Source organism: Eleutherodactylus coqui, chromosome 2, assembly GCF_035609145.1.
Source record: "Eleutherodactylus coqui strain aEleCoq1 chromosome 2, aEleCoq1.hap1, whole genome shotgun sequence".
Taxonomy (NCBI): Eukaryota; Metazoa; Chordata; class Amphibia; order Anura; family Eleutherodactylidae; genus Eleutherodactylus; species Eleutherodactylus coqui.
The window spans coordinates 118,747,732-118,768,556 of NC_089838.1; the positions used below are offsets into that span (position 1 = coordinate 118,747,732).

The following is a 20,825-nucleotide window of genomic DNA, read 5'->3' on the forward strand; positions in this document are numbered from 1 at the left end:
CAACTCTGATTGGCTAAGCCACTGGCACTCGTGATCAAATCACAGCACTCGCTTTCTGGAGGCAGGGTATTCAAAGCCTACTTTGACATTATCCAATCGGTGTCAATGGTGGCAGACTAAGTAGACACACCCAATTGACAAATTTAATGCTAATGCATTCAATTTCTTCATCTATTTCCAGGAGGAAGACTAGAGTAATGACACAATAGAAAGTTCTGTGAAAAGATGTTGCAGAATGAGTAGTTTATGTGGAATAGAAGTACTTGCCATAACAAACATGTAGCAGAGTTGACAGGTCCTCTTTACCTTTGGGGTCATTTTTTTCCCACTGAGGCTTCAATCATTAATGACCCTTTTGGGAAAGGGATGATGATGCAAAGAAGTGAAGATGGGCAGGCCTTAGTAAACGTCTAGGAGGGGTTCAAATTTATACTCTTTCCAGGAATTTAAATTTTTTTTTTTGTGTACTATGAAAAAACACTTGGGGTTAATTATGTTAATAAGATCACCTTTATGGTGGTTTCAGACACTTTTTTTCAAATTTACAGTTTTTGATGCAGTTTTTTTTCAGCCAAAGCCAGAATTGGATCCAGAAAGATGAAGTATATGTCTTTCCTTTAGGCTTCCCATGTCTTACTAATCCCCTGCTGGCTTTGGTGCAAAAAACTGCCATAAAAACCTGTGTGTGAAACAACCGTAAAAAGGGGTATTCCATATCTCCGAAATGTATGGCATATACACAAGATGACTCATAGATGTGGGTCCCGTCCCCCATCCTGTCTGATGCCACAGTGCCTGCATACACATGGGTCTTCACGCTTCGGCTATAAGTGGCTGAGTTGGAAGTAGCCCTTTAAGTTTGCAAAGTTTAAAAAGGGATAAAACATTGGTGACTCATGGTGACAAGGAGCCGAGACAGAACCCACTTGCCTTATGATGTCATTCTTGCTCGGTGTGAGTCACCATATTCTAGCATTCACTTATTTAGTTCCTAACTAGTACAAGGGGTACATACTATTCTACAGCAGACGTTTTGGTTGAAATATATTGTGGTAGAAAGATTTTTGGTAAAAAAAAAAAAAAGGTGGAAATAATTTTTTATTTTTTTTTGCCAAGCCTACAGCAGCCACAATCTTTACTGAATGTCAACACAAAGTCAATCTAGGCTTTCAGAAAGTAAACATTGCCCTGAAATAACATGGCCAGGAAGGAGGGATGCTCTGCAACGGTTCCTCGTGGTCATCTTGAAATCATTAGTATAAGTGAGACCACATTGAAGCGTTCTGCGTGATCACGTATATGGCTTGCTTTACAGACCTTCAAGGCAGCGGACGCATTGCATCGGGCGGTTTCAGGTTCGCCCAGCTTTTTGAGGAAGTCTGGGTGTATAGATGGACATCCTGATAATACATTGTAAGGACATTTTGCTCGTATGGACACAGGTTTACAGGAAAACAAAATCTGCCCATCATAACAAAATAGATCCCTCCCATTCCCCATAAGTATTTTTCCATTTCCATGTACGGCTGAGGTAAGGAGGAGGTTGTGTGAAGGAGCGGTCCGGCCCCTAGTGATCTAACAGTTATCACCTAGTCTGTAGACGGGGGGATACATTGTTACTGAGCATACACCTCTGTGAAATAACAGTCGCGTCTTCTGAGAACACCTTGGATTTAGCGATACTATACCTTCTCATGGTTGTAGAATATTAGTATTTTTATGCCTTTTATGCACTCATTGTCTTCATTCTTTGATTTTTTATTTTTTTTTAACTTTTAAAAGTTTTTTTTTTTTTTTTAAATTTTTTTTTTTTTGTTTCTAATAAACAAGAAGTGGGTGAAAGCAGTTGTATAATGTCAGCGGAGCACATATATCCCCACTGCTAAGTGAGTCTGCTATTGGGCTGGCTTGTTCCTGTTCTGGGAGAGGTGTCCACACCTTAGCAATGCAGATGGCCAAAATCCTCTTAATCCAGCACTCTATAAAATCAGATGAAACGGTTTTTCCAAAATATTGAGGTCACCGTTCCGCAGGTGTAGTGTTTTCATTATTTCCTCACCTAGTCTCTACTCAATGACCTAAGTGGATATTTTATAGGAGTGACTGAAGTGTTTATTTTCACGGCCTGATCACTTACAATCTCACTATGTCAGATGGTGTTAGGATGTGAGATCCTTAACATAACTGTATCTGGAGATGAATTGCCCAAAGCATAAATAGTGGAGCATTGTAAAAACCGGAGGGATTCACTAACTTGTAGTATACTTTCTTCGCCCCGAGAACGTAGTTGTAGGAGGAACTATGCAGTGTTTTAGGGTGCTTTGAAATTCTACTATCCCCCGAACTGGCCGGATGTAAAATAGTATAGGCTAGCCGCACGCCCCACTGGTTTAAGTTCATTCTCAGAAAGCAGTGAATCGGGGGAAGATTCAACATGCAGGGTGATTTGTATTTTTCAATGGCACCATTTGGCGGTACGTAAAACTTGCTGATTAACTTAACTCTGGGAGAATGATGGAAAAAATGAAATGTGGTTTTGCTGTTTTTTTACTTTTTAAGTAACATGTCTTAATTCTGCACAATTGCGGTGATGCCAACTGTTTTTTTTTTTAAATACAGTATGTTAAAAACAAGAAAAAAATCCAGCACCTAGAAGGAGGAGGAGTTTTGCTGAAAAACTTGGGGTGCAGTTACATCCTTAGCCTATAAAATGCTCTCGGAGGCTCCTTGTGTAGTGGAGATCTTTTTCCGCTTGTGTGGAGCTTGTTGACCGCTATATGGCTTTACAATGCAATTAGAGATTCAGCCCAGTTAATAGTGTTTGAGAGGGGAATGCTTTATTGGATTGTTGTATCAATGAATTGCCCGCCACTTGGGCCGTTCAGTCCAGACTGTTAGGAGGTGTTGGGACCAGTGGATGTGTGATGGCACATACACAAAAGACTGGGCTCAGGACTCCTTCGACAGACCACCAGAGAGGATAATCTGATTGTCGCACAACCGTCTCTAATGGTTTCATTGTCCACCATCCACAGACAGGTGGCACCATCGTTACAGGCTCATTGTGTCTGTTGGAACCATTTCCAGGCGCTTGGTTGAGGGGCCTTTGACACCCAGCCACTGTCACCTCCATTTGCAGCGGTGTCATATAAAAAGAAAAAGGGAATACCAGCTTTAACACCAATAGAACATGTATGGGACCATCTGGGACGCCAACTTCAAGAGCTTATAAGTTTGTACAATGTAGAGATTCAATTACAGAAATGTGGAGCAATATGACGCAGGATACCATACAGAACCTGTATTCGTTGATGCCTGCACATATCACATTTTATATCCAAGCAAGAAGTGGTACAACAGGGAATTAGAGCCTCCATGCCCGCCTGTATCACATCATGTATCCAAGCTAGAGCTGGTACAACAGGGTAATAGAGCCTCCATGCCCGCCTGTATCACATCATGTATCCAAGCTAGAGCTGGTACAACAGGGTAATAGAGCCTCCATGCCCGCCTGTATCACATCATGTATCCAAGCTAGAGCTGGTACAACAGGGTAATAGAGCCTCCATGCCCGCCTGTATCACATCATGTATCCAAGCTAAAAGTGGTACAACAGGGTACTAGAGCCTCCATGCCCACCTGTATCACATCTTGTATCCAAGCTAGAGTGGTACAACAGGATACCAGAGCCTCCCCTCACGTGTTCGGTTTTCCAAATCAGTGTTAGGCTAGTTTCACACGGCCGTGGCCGATATCGCCCTCTCCACCTATGAGAAAGACTGGTGGATGCAAAGTGTTTTCATGTGAAAATAGCCTCATTGCGGGGATTCCTTTCATCCCCGCTGTGGCTGTCGCAGCTTCGCAGATGATCGCGGAGATCTCCCATTGCTTTCACGGGGGCCGGTGCTGTGTGAAACCGGCCTTAAAGTTTCACTCGATTCGGACAACTCCTTCCAGGTACTTTGTTTTTTTTTTTTTTTTTTTAAAGAAATCATCATTTGTTTTTGCCTTGCTATATTAAGATTAGAGATGAGCGAGCCTACTCGGTAAGGCAGTTACTTGAGCGAGCATTGCCCTTAGCGAGTAACTGCCTAGTAATCCGAGCAGGCTCGGGGTGGCTGCGGGGAACGGGAGGAAGAGTGAGAGAGATCTCCGCTCCCCACAGCCCCCCGAGCCTGCTCGGATTACTAGGCAGTTACTCGCTAAGGGCAATGCTCGCTCAAGTACTGCCTTACCGAGTAGGCTCGCTCATCTCTAATTAAGAGCCATAACTTTTTTCATTGCTGGGCTTTTTTATATCAATTTTCCCTGCAAAATAGTAAAGGAATAGTAAAACATTTTTAATTAGAAAAAGATGAACAACATTGGTACTGCTTTAAACGCTGGGGAAGCCCAGGGTGGCAGTACCAATGTGGTTCACTTTTTAAGGTGCAGGGCAACCTGCAGAACTATTATGGCATTATTAGTAGGTTGCTTGTTTGCACGGTGCACTACATGTATCAGGATGGTCTGACACTTTGTATCTACTCTGTGCAGGAATATACACCAAGTAGTCACCCCCCTCTATATAGGAGGTTGTGCGAGTGGCTGTCTTATTAGTGATATTCGCATGGGTGCAACGTCCATGCGGAAAAACCGCTTTCATGTCCTAGGAGGTCATCTTGGGAGATCTACACCCAGTCCATTTATTTGCCTTCACCTCTAACTGGATGGGTTGTGTTAGGACACCATACACTAAGTAGTCTAAAAAGTTAGTATCCTTTTTAAGGTGGAATACATCAAAAAGAAAAAGTTGTGCACGAATCCATGGCACACTCATACAAAAAAAAGCACTTAAGAGGCTGCAAATGGAGAGTATAGAATAAATTGCATATACAACAATATAGGGCCCCAATAAGATAGGGCCCTAAATGCAACCTCTCTTGCATAAATGACATATAGGCTTAGCTGGCATAGCCCCTAATCAATTGAGGGTATACAATAACGTCACCAATAAGGTACTCACAAGGGTAGCTCAGGCTTGTCTTATTAGAAAGGGGTTTGGCAATTTATGTAGAAGTTACTCCAGAAAATGGTGTAAACTCTGCCATCAATCATCATACCTGGCATACATTTCTGTGTGAGCCCATGGAGATGCACCGCTTTATAAATTGGGCACATTGTGTGCCGGCGGACATAATACTAAAACAGACATGTCAGGAGAGCGACACCTCGGACCTGGTTCATACACAGAAATGCTGTGGGCTTTTTGAAGCTGATTATTTTTGGTGTGCGCAGAAGTATGGTTGTACCGGCCCCCAAATAAGCTGTATTCTGTGATCCAGTAGGTTGCAGCGATGCCTCAGTCTTCTCATGTTAGGGTAGGGCTACATGATCACGGTAGTTGATGGTCGCAGTATGCGATGGAATGACATACAATTGCATTCGTCAAACCTACGGTAGACACAGTTTAAGTGTAATATCCGTATTCGCTGGTCACACGGCAGTATTTGGTTTTGGTACTCGTAAGCAAAACCATGAGTGGGTCCAAAATGTGAAGGTGATACAAATCTTTCTATGTTACTTGTTTCTGTAGGTTTCATTACTACCGTGTTTCCCCCAAAAATAAGACAGGGTCTTATATTTTTTGCTTCAAAATATTTTTTTTACATGTATAAGGTACCTGGACACTATTTAAAAATCATGCTAGGGCTTCTTTTCAGGGAAACAGGGTAGTTTTGGCTTACACATCCTGCCATCTGAATGCGGCCGTCACTTGCACATGTAATCCTTCCACCATGTAGGCTTGGTCTTCCCTATATTTTCCACTGGGTGGTGCTGCAGGAATTCCTACCTTGCGCTGACTTCCCAGCACGACGCCTCAACAACATAATAGAAGGAAGTCCTGATATAGAACATTTTTACAGCTTGCGCACAATAGAAGCAGTGAGGATGCTCTGAACGGAAACATTAGCAGAGCGGCATGTGGAAAGATCGGCAGCACAATGTTGTTGTTCTTGTGTATTCCCTGGGATTCAGACAGTTGTTATTGACACTTGCTGCTAACATGCTATATATTGAGGGAGATGCAGCTGTGTCTTGGACAATTGGTCACCTTCTGCATATAGTAACGCCCCCACATAGTAATATCGCCCATTGTTGTATCACCTTTTTGCTCCGTTAAAAGTATTGATTTCCCCCAGAAACCCCATTAAAACAATGAATGCCCATAAGCACCCTTTGAAAATAATGTCCCTTGAAAACTAATAATGCCCCTGAGTTCACACCACACCCCCCCCCCCCCCCCCAAACAGTACAGTAACTTGTGGCGGAAGAAAAGAGTATATTCCCCTCGACAATCAGTCGTCTTCTTGCTTGGGGCAGAGATGGCATTCCTTCCACATTCTAGTGCCTTGTAGGTCGCAGGGCTAAAATGGCTTGTGGCCTTCAAGACAGAAGCCAATGGCTTCCTGCTCGATCCGTTTGTAACTGCAGACACAGGTACAGTTGAGTGTGGGGTCCACGCCCTCCCGTCAGTGGACTTGTGGCTCTTGCAGACACAGGTACAGTTGAGTGTGGGGTCCATGCCCTCTCGTGAGCGTGCCTGTGGCTCTTGCAGACACAGGTACAGTTGAGTATGGGGTCCGCGCCCTCCCGTCAGTGGGCTTGTGGCTCTTGCAGACACAGGTACAGTTGAGTATGGGGTCCGCGCCCTCTCGTGAGCAGGCTTGTGGCTCTTGCAGACACAGGTACAGTTGAGTATGGGGTCCGCGCCCTCTCGTGAGCGGGCCTGTGGCTCTTGCAGACACAGGTACAGTTGAGTATGGGGTCCGCGCCCTCCAGTGAGTGGGCCTGTGGCTCTTGCTGGCCCACCAGCTAGGTTTCGGCGTTACTTAGAAGTGGAAACCAATTGGTGCATTCTTCATGCGGTGAAAGTGACCTGAGAATTAACAGACTTGGTCATCATGCACATGGCTGTTAATAGGGAATCCATAGAAATGCATCGTTACTGTGCCTCCATAAACCTCCAAGGCATAGAGCGTTTATTTTTTTCCTTATGGATTCTGTACACATCAAAATAATAAGCAGCTCCCAGAATCTGCCTCAATTTGTGACATAACACTTGGGATACAGGCCGTGTACCACATTATATAATTTAGACACTTTTTGCCCCTTTAATTGATGCGGGGGCAGGCACATGGCAGGAAAGGGGCATGGGCTTAAGTACAACAGTGAGTGCCAAAATTGCATCACATTTTGCAGCAAAATTTGTGTGTAAACCAAGGGTGCTTTCATTTGTCTGCAAAGTGCAAAATATGCAGCAAATCTGCATGTAAACAGTAAGTGATGCAAAGTTACAGAAGTGTCTAAAATGCTCCAAATTTATCATCCAACATGAGCCACTGGGCCAATTTTGGTGTATTTCTAGACTTTCCAGTCCAAGTTTACACAGTCTAAACATTAGACAGGATTAGAAATGATGAAGGACAGACCATTGCTTCTATGGGAGGATAGCTGCGACATATAACCGCAAACAAAATCCGTGGGACCGATCTCTTCCTGATCTGTTAGAATACACACTGGCGAACAGACAAGAAGCAGCATTAAAATGAGTGCAATAACCCCCCAAGTTCTAATAGACATTGTATATCTAACTCGATGTGATACTGATTGTTTACCACAGCGGATGCGGTGTTGCTACAGTGTGTGCCGCTATAGACATAGAACAATGGGGCTGTCTGTTCCTGTAATGTACTTCCACACCAAAAACGATCAAGTCAGGGTGGATTCACACCAGCGTTTAATCTCCATTTTGGCTTTCTATGGCTCCGTTAGTTTTGGAGCAGAGAGACGGAATTCAACTGATCTGTTTTTACCAACATTGATTTCAATGGAGTTTTAAAAAATGGGCCGCTTTCCCTTTGCTAGCATTGCGCTAGGCTTCTGCTTTTTTTTATGTAATAGTGCAGTCTGCAGCGCTATTTGTTCTGCAAAAAAGTAGAAGCCTTTTTTTTTTTTTACTTCCCTCCAGTAGGAGTAATAGAAACGCCTGTATTCGTTTTGATTCCGAAAAGAGACTGAATTAGTACTGGCAACCCTAACGGAGGTGTGAATGTACCCTTACAAGGTCAGAATATTGTCAGATACTGAAGTAGCCCAATTTATTATGACTGTGAAGAGATACCTTATCAAACGCAACAAACCCCATTGGGAGGGTAAAAAACAAACTGTGGCATGGAAAGAATGAGTTGTAGGGAACCTGTCAATGGGTTTATGATGCCCGAACCACAAGCAGAATGAACCCGAGACATACAAGAGGGCAATGGGCATCTAAGTGTTGTTCTGAAATGCTGATTTGTTTCAAAATAAACACCCTTTGAGGTTTGACTCGCAACGGAGCTCAGTCAGAGGTGGGCCGCACCAGTCTCGCCCTGACTTACAGCTCTATCCCTATGCCCAAAAGGGGAGAGAGAGCTGTTAGGCAACACGATTCGGGCACGGACAGGCTGGCGCCGGCTCACCCCAAACTACATTCCTAATGAAACGTGAAAGCGTGTTTATTCTAAAATGCTGTGGTGTTTCAAAATAACACATGGCAGCCCTGTGCATCTCTGGCGCAGGTTCATGCTGCTTGTGGTTTGGGCAGCATGAACCCAGTGCCTGCTTCCCTTTAAGGCGGAGTTCACATCAGCACTTCATGTTCTATTTTTCTGTTCCATCCTAAGAACACAAAAACGGAAAACATTTTTAAATAAACTTCCTTATTGATGTCAATGGGATGGCTTGTGCTAGTTTTACGTTCTGTCCAGTGCAGGACTCTCTCCTCCCCCTTCCCCCCCCCATTCCCCAATTACAAGCGCCAGCCCCTACAACACTGTATAGGGGCCGGCGCTTGTAATTACAGGTACGAATCTCAGTGAAATCAATGGAACCCCAGCCGGCAGTTACAAGCGCAGCTTCCATTGATTACAATAAGAGCTGTGCCTGCAATTACAAGGGCTGGCCACTACACAGCATTCGGAGCAGTGGCTTCCGCTTGGACCCCGGTGTAGCCCAGCACTGAAAACTGGCGCTGCCTGGAAAATCCCTTTAATTCACGCTGCATGTGTACAGTTGCTAGAAAATAAACAAATCCATGAAAACCTATCACAATGGATAAGCAGCTGATGCAAACAGAAGCGGTCCATTATTTCATGGATCAGTTTAATAGATCTGTCAAATACTGGATCAGTTTGTATCAGACAGGTTTCTTTGGTCATTTTGAAATGAGAAAACCCACTGGCTCTGTTAACGGCTGAAAAAATCCAGATGTGATCGCAACCTAGAGTCATGGCGAGCTCAGCTACATCGGTACAGCAGAGAGGAGTGCAGAGTCACAGGGCGTAGAAATACAGAGAGGAACGGAAGTGCGGAACTATGATTTCACACCGGGGCAAAATGTAAGAGTCCAGATATCCTGTGGTCTGTGCTCTAGTTTCCTCCCTGCAACTCATAGAAAACAACGGAACTAAAACTAAAAGCAAAGCCCGGGCCGTTATCACCCAGTCTGTTCCTGTCCAATAACTGGACTGCCGTGTGAAGAACAATGAGCATGTAGCGAGCGCTTCTATACTGGCACAGCTACACCTCAAGCCTCCTGCATACTTTTCTAGTTTCTTTTTTAGTTAAAGTACATTTAACCCTTTATGTAAATTATCCCATTGCTTTCTATGTGGGCAGTGGCAAAATGCTTTATGCTAAATGTAGGGGGTCTCTTTTTTTTTTCTAGCGTAGACAATAATATAAGGCCTAAGAAAATACAAACTTACTTTCTACATACATACATACATATGTTATGATGGGAGTGTGAATGGCAGAGATATCCCAACATATGGGCACAAATGGTTTTGTTTTTTTTAAAGGGAGTATCGAACCTAGCTTTAATTTTAACAGCATGGTTGTGCATTTTATCTTGCAAGAGGCAGGGCTGTAGTTGGTGAGAGTGGCACACAGCTTTGGTATGACCATCAGGGGCCATAATGGCACCCTCCCAGTTACAGAAACAGGGACCCCATATAACCTGCTGTAGGAGAATGGGGGACCAATCTGAACCCAAAGCTATTTGTCTCAGGCTGTTCTTTTCCAATTATGATTCATTAGACCTAATGCACATTAGTGGAACGCCGATATTTACTGTTCATACAGAATAGAGAGATACATTGTCATGGGATACAATGTTCTACCCCATCCCCCCTCATTTTTTTTTTTCAACACTGTGAAGTCCTGCAGCATAAACCTATGGGCACGCATGCTTACTAATTAGGGTAAATTACTCATGAACCTTATTACAGCAATGGATCCAAAGAAAATATTAATGCTGCGTAACTGTCCAATTATTGTGTTCCAGTCGATTCCCCTCAGTGACCACACTTGGTGTCACACGTACCGTGGCGGCTACAGAGGTTTAGCTCTAGGCGTATATAGCTGCTCAATCAGGATACAGAACATATAGCGAAATCTCAATGGGAACACAGTCAGGTCTCATCACGCTGTATAGTATACTTCTCACAGACAAGTCTGCCACCTTGTGGTCCAATAGAACAAAGCAAATACTGACCAGGCAAATATTAACTTGTCACAGAAAGTTATCTTAAGCCATTAAAAAGCTATTTTTCTGTTATCTTAACACAAGGAAAGCCTTTGTTTAATACTTCAATTACTTTACAAACGGCAGCACAAAGTTATTACAAGAGGTTAAAAACACGTTAAACTCTGCTGCATCAGTACCTCTGGGTATACGGTTTTACATTTTTCCTACTGCATTATAAGACTACATATTGGCAGTCATAGAAGTACTTAGCATGAAGATAAAGCAGGTGCGTTCTTCAGACCGTAGGATCGCATACACATTTCATGGTTTCATGTCAACGATATTAAAGTAAATATTTTACATTAACAGGGTGCAGAGCCTAAAAGAGACATGCCCATCCAATTCGGCCTTTTATCCCCCAGTGTTGATCCAGAAGGCAATAAATTCCTTCCTGCCCCTAATCTGGCAATCAGAATAATCCCTGGATCAACAACCGTTCTGAAGTTAGTAGGGATTATAATATTGTATTGCCCCTCAAACTAATTCATGAAGTAATGAATGCTTTATGTTGATCACATTAGATTGAAACTATATAATATAGACACTGGCGGCAAGTAAAATAGGCCAGAATTTTGGCCTCAATTGGCACCAAAAACCTGGCTTACCTGCCATGCAAGACATTTGTGTTTCAGACCTACGGTTTTTACCCTAGCTTTTATAAAATGGGCTGAGTGAAGTAAAATTGTGCCAAATTTATAGATGGTGTATTCCACTGGTTTGGTGCCAAATATCGGTGTAATGGGAGCCAGGTAAGTGGTGGTATAAGGAAAAGTGGCTTGAGGTATATTCATGTGAGGGAATCTGACAAGGATTTTTTTTTTTCCATGCAGATTCCGCTTCTAAAACCGTGGTAGAAATCCATGGCTAAGGCTCACACAGGCGTTTGCAGAAATGCAGCTTTTTTTGCGGTTTCAGCAGAATTGTCATGCATTTTTCACAATGTTTTGGCTGCATTTTCAGCAAGGATGCTAAAGAAATGAGGAGAAAAAAAAATCATCAATACTCATCTAGCTGGCGCTGTCCGGGTGCCTGCCACCGTTCTCAGGAGCTCCTGCCACTTGTCATTGCCGCTAGAGCAGGGGTCCCCAACAGGTCATGTTCCTGCCATAGGATATCCTAAAAACACCTGTGGCAATGTCTGAGGCACCGACAATAATTACATCACCTGTGCAATACTGCGGAAATCCCGAAAACATGACCTGTTGGTGGTCCCTGAGGATGTGAATATGTCTTATTTATTGGGGCCGTGCAGCTAGTGTTTAGCGCTCCCAAAAACATGGTATCAAGTTCTACCCCACTTTCAGCAGCGCTGAAACCACTGCCCATTCTGTGGAGGGATTAACCCTTATATTAATTTATGCATGAATATCCAGGAGGAATACGATAAACAGTACAAACACAGAAGCTTGAGGAAAAATGCTTTATGTGATAATGTAAGCATCCGCTAAAACAGGTCAGGAGCAGTGATGGGTCTCTTTTTGTAAAGAAGTGTCCGATTTCCTTCTTGCAGGTATGGAGAGTGCAATCACGCTGTGGCAGTTTCTTTTGCAATTGCTGCTTGATCAAAAGCATGAGCATCTTATCTGCTGGACATCCAACGATGGTGAATTCAAGCTACTCAAGGCTGAGGAGGTGGCCAAGTTATGGGGACTGCGGAAGAATAAAACAAACATGAACTACGACAAGCTGAGCCGTGCCCTCAGATACTATTATGATAAGGTAGGAGCATCTCTTGACAAACCTATAAATTCACTGTATTATGGTCCTTTTAGGCCGACCAAAATCTTTGCCTAGTCTAACAGACGCTGATTGACACCTATGTCAATCGGCGCTGGTTTCCTTTTCCTGTACATAAGCTGAGAATCGGCTTAAGGGGATGAACGTGATTACGATTGTTCATTTCCATAGGCTGGCTGTAGATATCCCCATTCACACAGATGCATAGCTGATCGGCAAGCATATTTTATGCTTGCTGGAACTGAACAATCAGCTGATGAATGGACGTTTCCACGTACGTTGACTGATCGTTGCTCCTTTTACATGACCCACTTGTTGGGCAAACGAGCGTTTGGAGAAACAGTGTGGCCTGATAATCCACCTGTGCAAAAACGACCATTACTCTAATACTAGCCAGACCAGAATACAGTAATCCTGCATAGTAGGAATCCTTTACAGTGTTCACTCATAGTCAGTTCGCAATTTTATCTGATCGTTTATGCAAAAGCTACTATGACAGAGGTACAGTGGCAGTCACTTGTGGTTGGTCCCCACTGCCTGAGAGGGAAGCAGGGAGCAATGGGCAAACCAAACACCACCAGCATTACAAATGCATCATTCTTGATGATGGGCACTTGTACAGATTTTGCATTGGGACCAAACGTTTAAATTTACAGCCCTCTCTAGTAGCCATTAAGAAGTGCCATCAGTTAGTGGTTACAAAACAATGGAGGAAAGAGTAGCCTGGCATTGGTTCCTGTTTTTCTCCCTTTTGTTAATGTTGAAGGTCAGCTAAATCTTGACAGCATCGGGTACCTCTTTCTTGTTCAATTAATTTTAGTGAATGGTACCTGTTCTTGAGTCCACGAGTTTGATCCAATTTTTGGGGTGAGAAACATGATATTTATTTTATTTTAACTAAATCATTTTTGTCTTTCTTGCAGAACATAATCAAAAAAGTTATTGGACAGAAGTTTGTCTATAAGTTTGTGTCCTTTCCAGAAATCCTGAAAATGGACCCTCACACTGTGGAGGTGAGCAGGGATAGCCTATTGCTGCAGGACAGCGATTGCAAGATCCCAAGTGATTTCCACGAGAGGCACAAGCAAACTTTATCAGCCTTGAAGAGTGCGAGTCGCAACGAGTACATAAACTCAGGATTATATTCCTCCTTCACCATCAATTCTTTACAACACCAAACGGATAACTACAGGGTTATCAAAAGAGAGAGGATGGAAGAGGAAGAGGAGGAGCTTCAAGAGGAAGATGATGATGATGAAGATGACGACACACCAGAAGTCAAAAGTCCTTTAGAAGAAGTTAGGACTGTTATAAGATTTGTTACTAACAAAATGGACAAAGAAACTGTCCGGCCTGTAATTTCACTGCCTTCTACTTCAGAATCAGCAGCTGCCTCAGCTTTTTTATCATCGCGATTGTCTGCTAAAGGGTCTCCACATGTATCGCCAAATGCAGCTAGTATTTCTTCTTCACCACGTTCATCACGATCCCCTTCTCTGTCCCCCAATCTGTCTTTGTCAACAGAGCAAAGGAGCTTCTTTGTAGATTATCCTGACACCATGGAACCATTAAACCTTTCAGCGGGATCCAAGTCAAAGCTTTCCTGTCATCCTCCCAAAGCCAAGAAGCCCAAAGGTCTGGAAATCTGTTCTCCACCTCTTCTCCTTTCCAGTAACGATATTGGTTCAATTGCCCTCAACAGCCCAGCACTTCCTTCGGGATCTTTGACACCAGCTTTTTTTACTGCTCAGGTAAAATGAGACCCGTGCAACGTAGCATTGTTACAAAACGACTAGTTGTCGGTTAGTTTACCCCAACCACCATATAGTAACGAAAAGCTACAGAAAAGTAGTAAAATGTTCCTGGCATGTGCGGTGTGACAGCGAGGTATCAGCCTGAAGAGAAAGCCATTCTTAATGCCCCATACCATTAGAGGGGAATACGTCTTGCTCTATAATCATTTGACGACTGTAGAATCACCATATTCATTCTCTCTTCCCACTTTGGTTACTGTAACACAAATTTAGGTTTTTTATAATAGAAGCCCACTTGCATGACACCCCAAAAATAATTTTGTAAAAGTATTCAACACAAGTTATAATGAAAGCATGGTAATCTATGTATAATCTAGTAAGAGAGAACATTGCCTTACTTCCACACTAAAACACACTGCCCCCTGACTGAATCTGGCCCATCAGCACATTTTATTTGGCCCATTGGCCTTGCTGCAACCTAGCAGTCATTGCACTCACCCAGCCTGCAGCAGCAGTAGTCAGGTGGTGGCAGTATAGAGTTTGACACTGCTGACCCTTACTCGCCTCCCCCTGCGTCTGTGTACGCAGCACGACTTCAAGGGGAAAGGTCAGCGGTCACAGACTCAGCCGCTGCCCCAAGCTGCAGGATCAGTGAGTGAAATGCCTGTAGGTATGCTGCCCAGTCAGAGGCCAATGGAGGGGGTGTGAGGTGTCACTATTACTATTGGGAGGGCACTTATTACTACTTGGGACCATAACTGCTGTGACCACTATGTGGGTTACTATTTTTACTTGGGCCAATATTACTACTGGGGCCATTATAAGGGTTACTTACTACCAGGACCACTATAGGGGACTGTATTACCACCGGGGCCACCCTGGGAAGTCACTATTACTATACAATCTTACAATTACAATCGGCCCTTTGAAGCCAACCATAAGGCTGATGTGACTCTTAGTGAAAAGGAGCTTGACACCTACACTAAAGCATTCTTCTCTGCCCTAATCTGTTCAGTAGAAGGCACAAAAATACAGCATTGTACGCAAGTTAGATTAAGGGCCCATTCACACAGATGTAACTTCACCGTGTATTACGTGCACTATGTACACACATAATACGCTGTGAATGGAGTCAATGAAGGTACATTCATTTTCAATGACAGACTAAACACTAGCTGTTTTTTTTTTTATTGCGTATAATACGCGCGTAAAAAAGAATGCATCATGTTCTATTTTACTGCATATTGCGCACATACAGCCCTGTTCTCTATGGGTTGTGTATGTGCAGCTTTTAATACATAGCGCATCTAAGAGATAAAGCAGGGAATGAAAAGAACTAGTCACACTGTACATGACAGCGGGCGTGAGAAACACCGCCATGCGCAGGGCATAATTGCTGCCATATGCATAAGCCCCAGATGTGAAGTTTACTACTAAATGAAAAAAATATTCTGCCCTGCATTAACCTGTTTACATATAAACTTTGCCTTGCAGACGCCTAATGGACTATTGTTAACTCCCAGTCCCCTGTTGTCCAGCATCCACTTCTGGAGCAGCCTCAGCCCTGTAGCTCCATTAAGTCCTGCCAGGTTGCAAGGACCAAACACTCTATTCCAGGTAGGTGCACAAATACATTAAAAGTGTTAAGTGTTCACTTAAAAAGCACGTAAAATAGTTTCTACTTAAATCCAGTTCATAATCAAAAAATTTTTTAATGAGTCTAATTACAACAGCATTGGTGTCCTCTGCTGGGAAGAGTTACTACCACTCAGCCCTACACTAATGGCAGGGATCAGAAAAGCTTCCAATCCCGGCTGCTTAACCCTTTGTATTCCTCTGTCAATAGAGACCATGGCTTGTAAGTAGTTGACAAAGGAAGGGGGCTTGTCATCACCTCGCAAAGCAATTGTGAGGCACTGGTGGGTTCCCAAGGCAGCTGGAGGTGTCTGCTGTGTAACCCAGCCTATTAGGTCCCGTCTCTGCTGGGGTCTATTAGGCTGCTGTCTAGAACAGGGTTTCTCAATTCCAGTCCTCAGGGGCCCCAACAGGTCATGATTTCAGGGTATCCTATAGTACGAACACCTGTGGCAATGTCTGAGGCACCGACAATAATTACATCACCTGTGTAATACGGAGGAAATCCTGAAAACATGACCTGTTGGCGGTCCCTGAGGACTGGAGTTGAGAAACATGGTCTAGAACAGAGTAGTACACTGCAGTACATAATGCCCTAGTATGCCAGCAAACAAATGCATCTTCAAGTTCCCTTTGGGGACTTAAAAGTGGTGTTAAAAAAAAAAAGATATCCAAAACTCCTATCTTTTGTATGTCTGCACCTCAACGGTACCAATAACATCTATAAGACTTCCAGTAAAACAACAAGACCTCACATAGCTCGGTTGGCAGGAAAACAAAAATGTTACTAAGGAATGAGGTGATGCAAGTTTAATTTTTTCTTGTAAAAATTATGCAATTGTAGTAAAAAAAATTATTTGGTATAGCCGTAATTGTATTGCGGCACAGAATGAAATGAACAGGTCATTTATAGTGCAAAGTGAACGCTGTAATAAAGCAAACTACAAAAAGGACAGAATACTTTTTCACTAATCTAACTTGAAGACAAAAAAGAAAAAGCAAAAAGTAACCTGTAATGAAAACTTGTCCTCCATAAAATAAATTCCTGCACCCCTCTGTTAATGAAAAAAAAAAATGTTACTATATAAAATTATATATCTCTGCAATTGTGCTGATCAGGTAATAGTTATTTTTACCGCATGGTAAACGCCATAAAAACAAAACAAAAGCCAAAACAGCAGAATTTGTTTTATTTTAGAAAATACATCATATGTACCTCTAAAGTGGTACCATTAAAAAAAAAAATGCAACTAGTCCTGCAAAACAATAAACCCTCAAACCACTCGGTCGATAAAATAATAGTTATGGCTCTTGCAATGCAACAAAAAAATTGCTTGGTCATTAAAATGCAAAATAGGCCAGTCACTAAGGGGTTAAAACATGTAATATTTAGATCTAAGGTGTTCTTTTTTCTTTTCTAGTTTCCAAACCTGCTGAACAGTCACTTGCCATTGCAGCTTCCAGGACTTGACCGATCATCATCTCCAGTGCTGCTGTCATCCAACTCCCAGAAGTCCTGATGTTGTCTCAAGGCGCTATATGGACATGGTTAATTCCGTAAGCTCTTCTGGATGTCCCTTGTAAACTGGGGGCAGGCCTGAAGCGAGCAGGACTCCTCACCGCACAGGATGCCCCAATCTGTAGGAGTTTCTCCTGGATTACAGCAGTATTAGATGCCTCTATAGTGGACAGTAAACATGTACGCCACAGGGTAAACTGCACTGTAAACTGAGCTAAGCCCGCGCAAGACATCCTGCACTTATCAGCTGGTGTGTAATGGTCTAGTTCTGCTCCTGTATAGGACCATACAGTGTCCTCTGCACATGTTAGTGCGGTGCTATACATTATTAGCAAGTACTGCATCTTATAGCTTGCCCTCCTTTCTAGGACACAGACAAAAGGTGTTCTAATGTGAAGTTCCCTTTCTACTAAACTTCTAGAATATTTACTAGCAGGCCCCGAGACTTATCACGTATTACAGGTTTAATATTTCCTTAAAGGGGTTGTCTCGCGGCAGCAAGTGGGTCTATACACTTCTGTATGGCCATATTAATGCACTTTGTAATGTACATCGTGCATTAAATATGAGCCATACAGAAGTTATTCACTTCCCTGCTCCGTTGCTAGCGTCGCCGTCGCCATGGATCCGTCTAATTCTGCTTGCGCTGTGCGGTCTTCTTCCTGGTGAATGGGGCCGCTCGTGCCGGAGAGCTGGTCCTCGTAGCTCCGCCCTGTCACGTGTGCCGATTCCAGCCAATCAGGAGGCTGGAATCGGCAATGGACCGCACAGAGCCCACGGTGCACCATGGGAGAAGACCCGCGGTGCATCGTGGGTGAAGATCCTGGTGGCCATCTTGGTGAAGGAAGAAGAAGGAAGAAGGCAGACGTCGCAGAGCGGGGATTCGGGTAAGTAATAAAATTTTTTTTCTTTTTAACACATCCTTTGGGGTTGTCCCCCGCCGAACGGGGGGCCTATGGAAAGAAAAAAACCCCGTTTTGGCGCGAGACAACCCCTTTTAAGTGTTGAGGTCCAGTTTTCTTTACAGACTTAAGAATGTTGCACATTGCATCAGAAAAGGATGGAAAGCTTCTCACCCCAATTCTATGTTATGCACTTGAGCTTATAGAAACTATAACCGGCTGTGCCTTTTTCTGCATCGTTTTTGTAAATGTTTTATATTTTTTTTCCTGCATTCGGGGAAACCTTTAGGAAGAAATACCTCCGATAGAATTTCTGTGCCCATTTCCCCAAATATGTACTCTGCATTGTTTATATTTAGTGCTTTTTTTTTTTAATGAAAATTGAATTATGGACTTATTATTTCCATTGTAGGGAATAAAAACAATAAAAGTATATAAATATGCGATTCGCAAAATTAATTGCGTCAAGAAAACTAAAAATTGTTGAAGATGTATGTAACATAATTAGAACTACAATATTCTAACATTAAAGGTGACATTCTACAGAAAGGCAGTTGAAAGCCCCAGTTATCAGGTTTTATTGCTGGTGGATGCTGGATCTGTTTATACAGTTTCAGGGCTTATTTACAAAAGCGTATATCTGCCAGCGTTTTCGCGGCTGACTGCTATACGCTTTTATTTGAGCAGTTGCCTACCTCTCACCGCCTCTCTCCTCCACTCTGGCGATTGCAATGGGAAGGGGCGGAGCTAAGCTCTGTTCTGTCCCACACACACCTATTGTTGGCTATGGAGAAGGGTGGGAGCTTAGCTCCGCCCTGTCCCGCCCACTCCCATTGCAAACCGTTCAGAGGGGAGGAGAGAGGCAAAGAGCTGGTGAGGGGGAGGGAAGGACACTCGATATATTGCTCAGATAGAAGCGTATATCGGCCGTCTGTGAAAACGCCAACCGATATACGCTCGTATAAATAAGCCCTCACAATGTAGATCCATTTAGAGGAGTTACATGGCTGTGCCGAGTCTGCCTGAACGGTTGTGGCTGATAGAGGGCAGGGGAGTTTGCAAGTGGAGCATTTCTCGAAGACTTCCATATGCCCTAGCAGAGTATGAACCACCCATTTAACAAACTGTGCTGCTTTCTGCTCATAAGAAACATTGAACAAGTTGAAAATAGAAGATACTTACCTCTTAATATGTAAAAAAATATAAAATCTAAAGACAAATGTTGGTAAGTGAATTTCTGCTAACAGCCCAACATCTTGATACTGCAGACTGTGCATTGTGGTCGTTTATCATCTTACTGGCTCTCTAAGAGTCTCTGAACAAAATCATAATTTATGCCAAAAATTGTGCCAAAATCTTGGTGCAATTTCTCAAAATGTGACAATTTTCGGAGCAATTTAGGTCATGACCCTTTTTGGAAAAGATGAAGTGTGTCTAAAAACAGACAGTTTTCTGGAGCAAATGTGTGCCAAAAAAACCTGTGTATTTTGAATAGTAAATCTGCCCCATTGTTGTGAAAGCTTTAAAATCCCATTCAGACAGTACATTTAAAATTAAAGGTGTTAGGGCATGCTGTGGTTTCTAAAAAGAGCTTGCATGCCCTACCTTTAGAGCTTTCACTTCAAAGAGGACCGTTTTCATTAATACAATCGTGGCCAAAAGTTTTGAAACTGACACAAATTGGTTTTCACCAATCACTTGCTATCATTTTAGTGATCTTCTCGTTGGCTCAGGAGAAACTGTCAATGACAAGGAAGCCAATATCACTCGGTCATGCCAACTGAATTATAAGAGCAGACTGGTTGCTTTAAAAGGGGAATAGTGCTTGAAATCATTGTCTCTTCTGTTAACCATGGTTACCTCCAAGGAAACACGTGCAGTCATTCATTCTTTTGCATCAAAAAGGTCTTACAGGCAAGGACCCTGCAGCTTGTAAGATTGCCCCATAATCAACCATTTTTAGGATCATCAAGAACTTCTAGAAGAAAAATTCAATTGCTACGACGGCTTCAATACACCTAAAAAAAGAGCTGCAAGTGCCAGGACCATCTTCTAAAGAAGATTCAGCTATGGGATCGGTTCAACACCAGTGCGGAGCTTGCTTGGGAATGGCAGCAGGCAGGTGTCAGTACATCTGTATGCACAGTGAGACAAAGGCTTTTGGAGGCTGGCCTGGTGTCAAAAAGGGCAGCAAAGAACCCACTTCTCTCCGAGAGAAAAAAAAAGTCACAGATTGACATTCTGCAGGAAGTATAGATAGTGGACTGCAGAGGACTGGGGGAAAGATATTTTCTATGATAAAGCCTCTTTCAGATTGTTTGGGACGATTATCCGGAGAAAAGAAAGTGAGCTACCATGAGTCCTGTGTCATGCCAACAGTAATGTATCCTTAGCCCATTCATGTGTGGGATTGTTTGTCATCCATAGGAGTGGGCTAACTCCTTATTTTGCCTTAGAACACTGCCCTGAAGAAAGAATGGCATCTAAACATCCTCCAAGAACAACTTCTCCCAACCTTCCAGGGGCAATTTTGTAATGAACAATGCTTTTTCCAGCGTGATGAGGCACCATGTCTTTCTAGAGCGCTATCATATTACAGGATATGGACATTAGATGACCAGCGGGTTGTTGATCCAGGTCTGACATTCAGGTAGGAACTATCAAAGGTT

At 43.1% G+C, this 20,825-nt stretch overlaps 1 protein-coding gene across 1 annotated transcript in view; it reads left to right on the forward strand.

The window, feature by feature from the left end:
- Nucleotides 1-18,599, forward strand: part of ELK3 (ETS transcription factor ELK3) — a 31,901-nt gene extending 13,302 nt beyond the window's left edge. The window contains exons 2-5 of the mRNA XM_066591455.1: nucleotides 12,120-12,328; nucleotides 13,270-14,097; nucleotides 15,595-15,717; nucleotides 17,157-18,599. Coding sequence (XP_066447552.1) covers nucleotides 12,122-12,328; nucleotides 13,270-14,097; nucleotides 15,595-15,717; nucleotides 17,157-17,255 — 1,257 coding nt within the window. The 5' untranslated portion in view covers nucleotides 12,120-12,121 and the 3' untranslated portion in view covers nucleotides 17,256-18,599. The remainder of the gene's footprint in view (nucleotides 1-12,119; nucleotides 12,329-13,269; nucleotides 14,098-15,594; nucleotides 15,718-17,156) is intronic.
- Nucleotides 18,600-20,825: the final 2,226 nt, after the last annotated feature.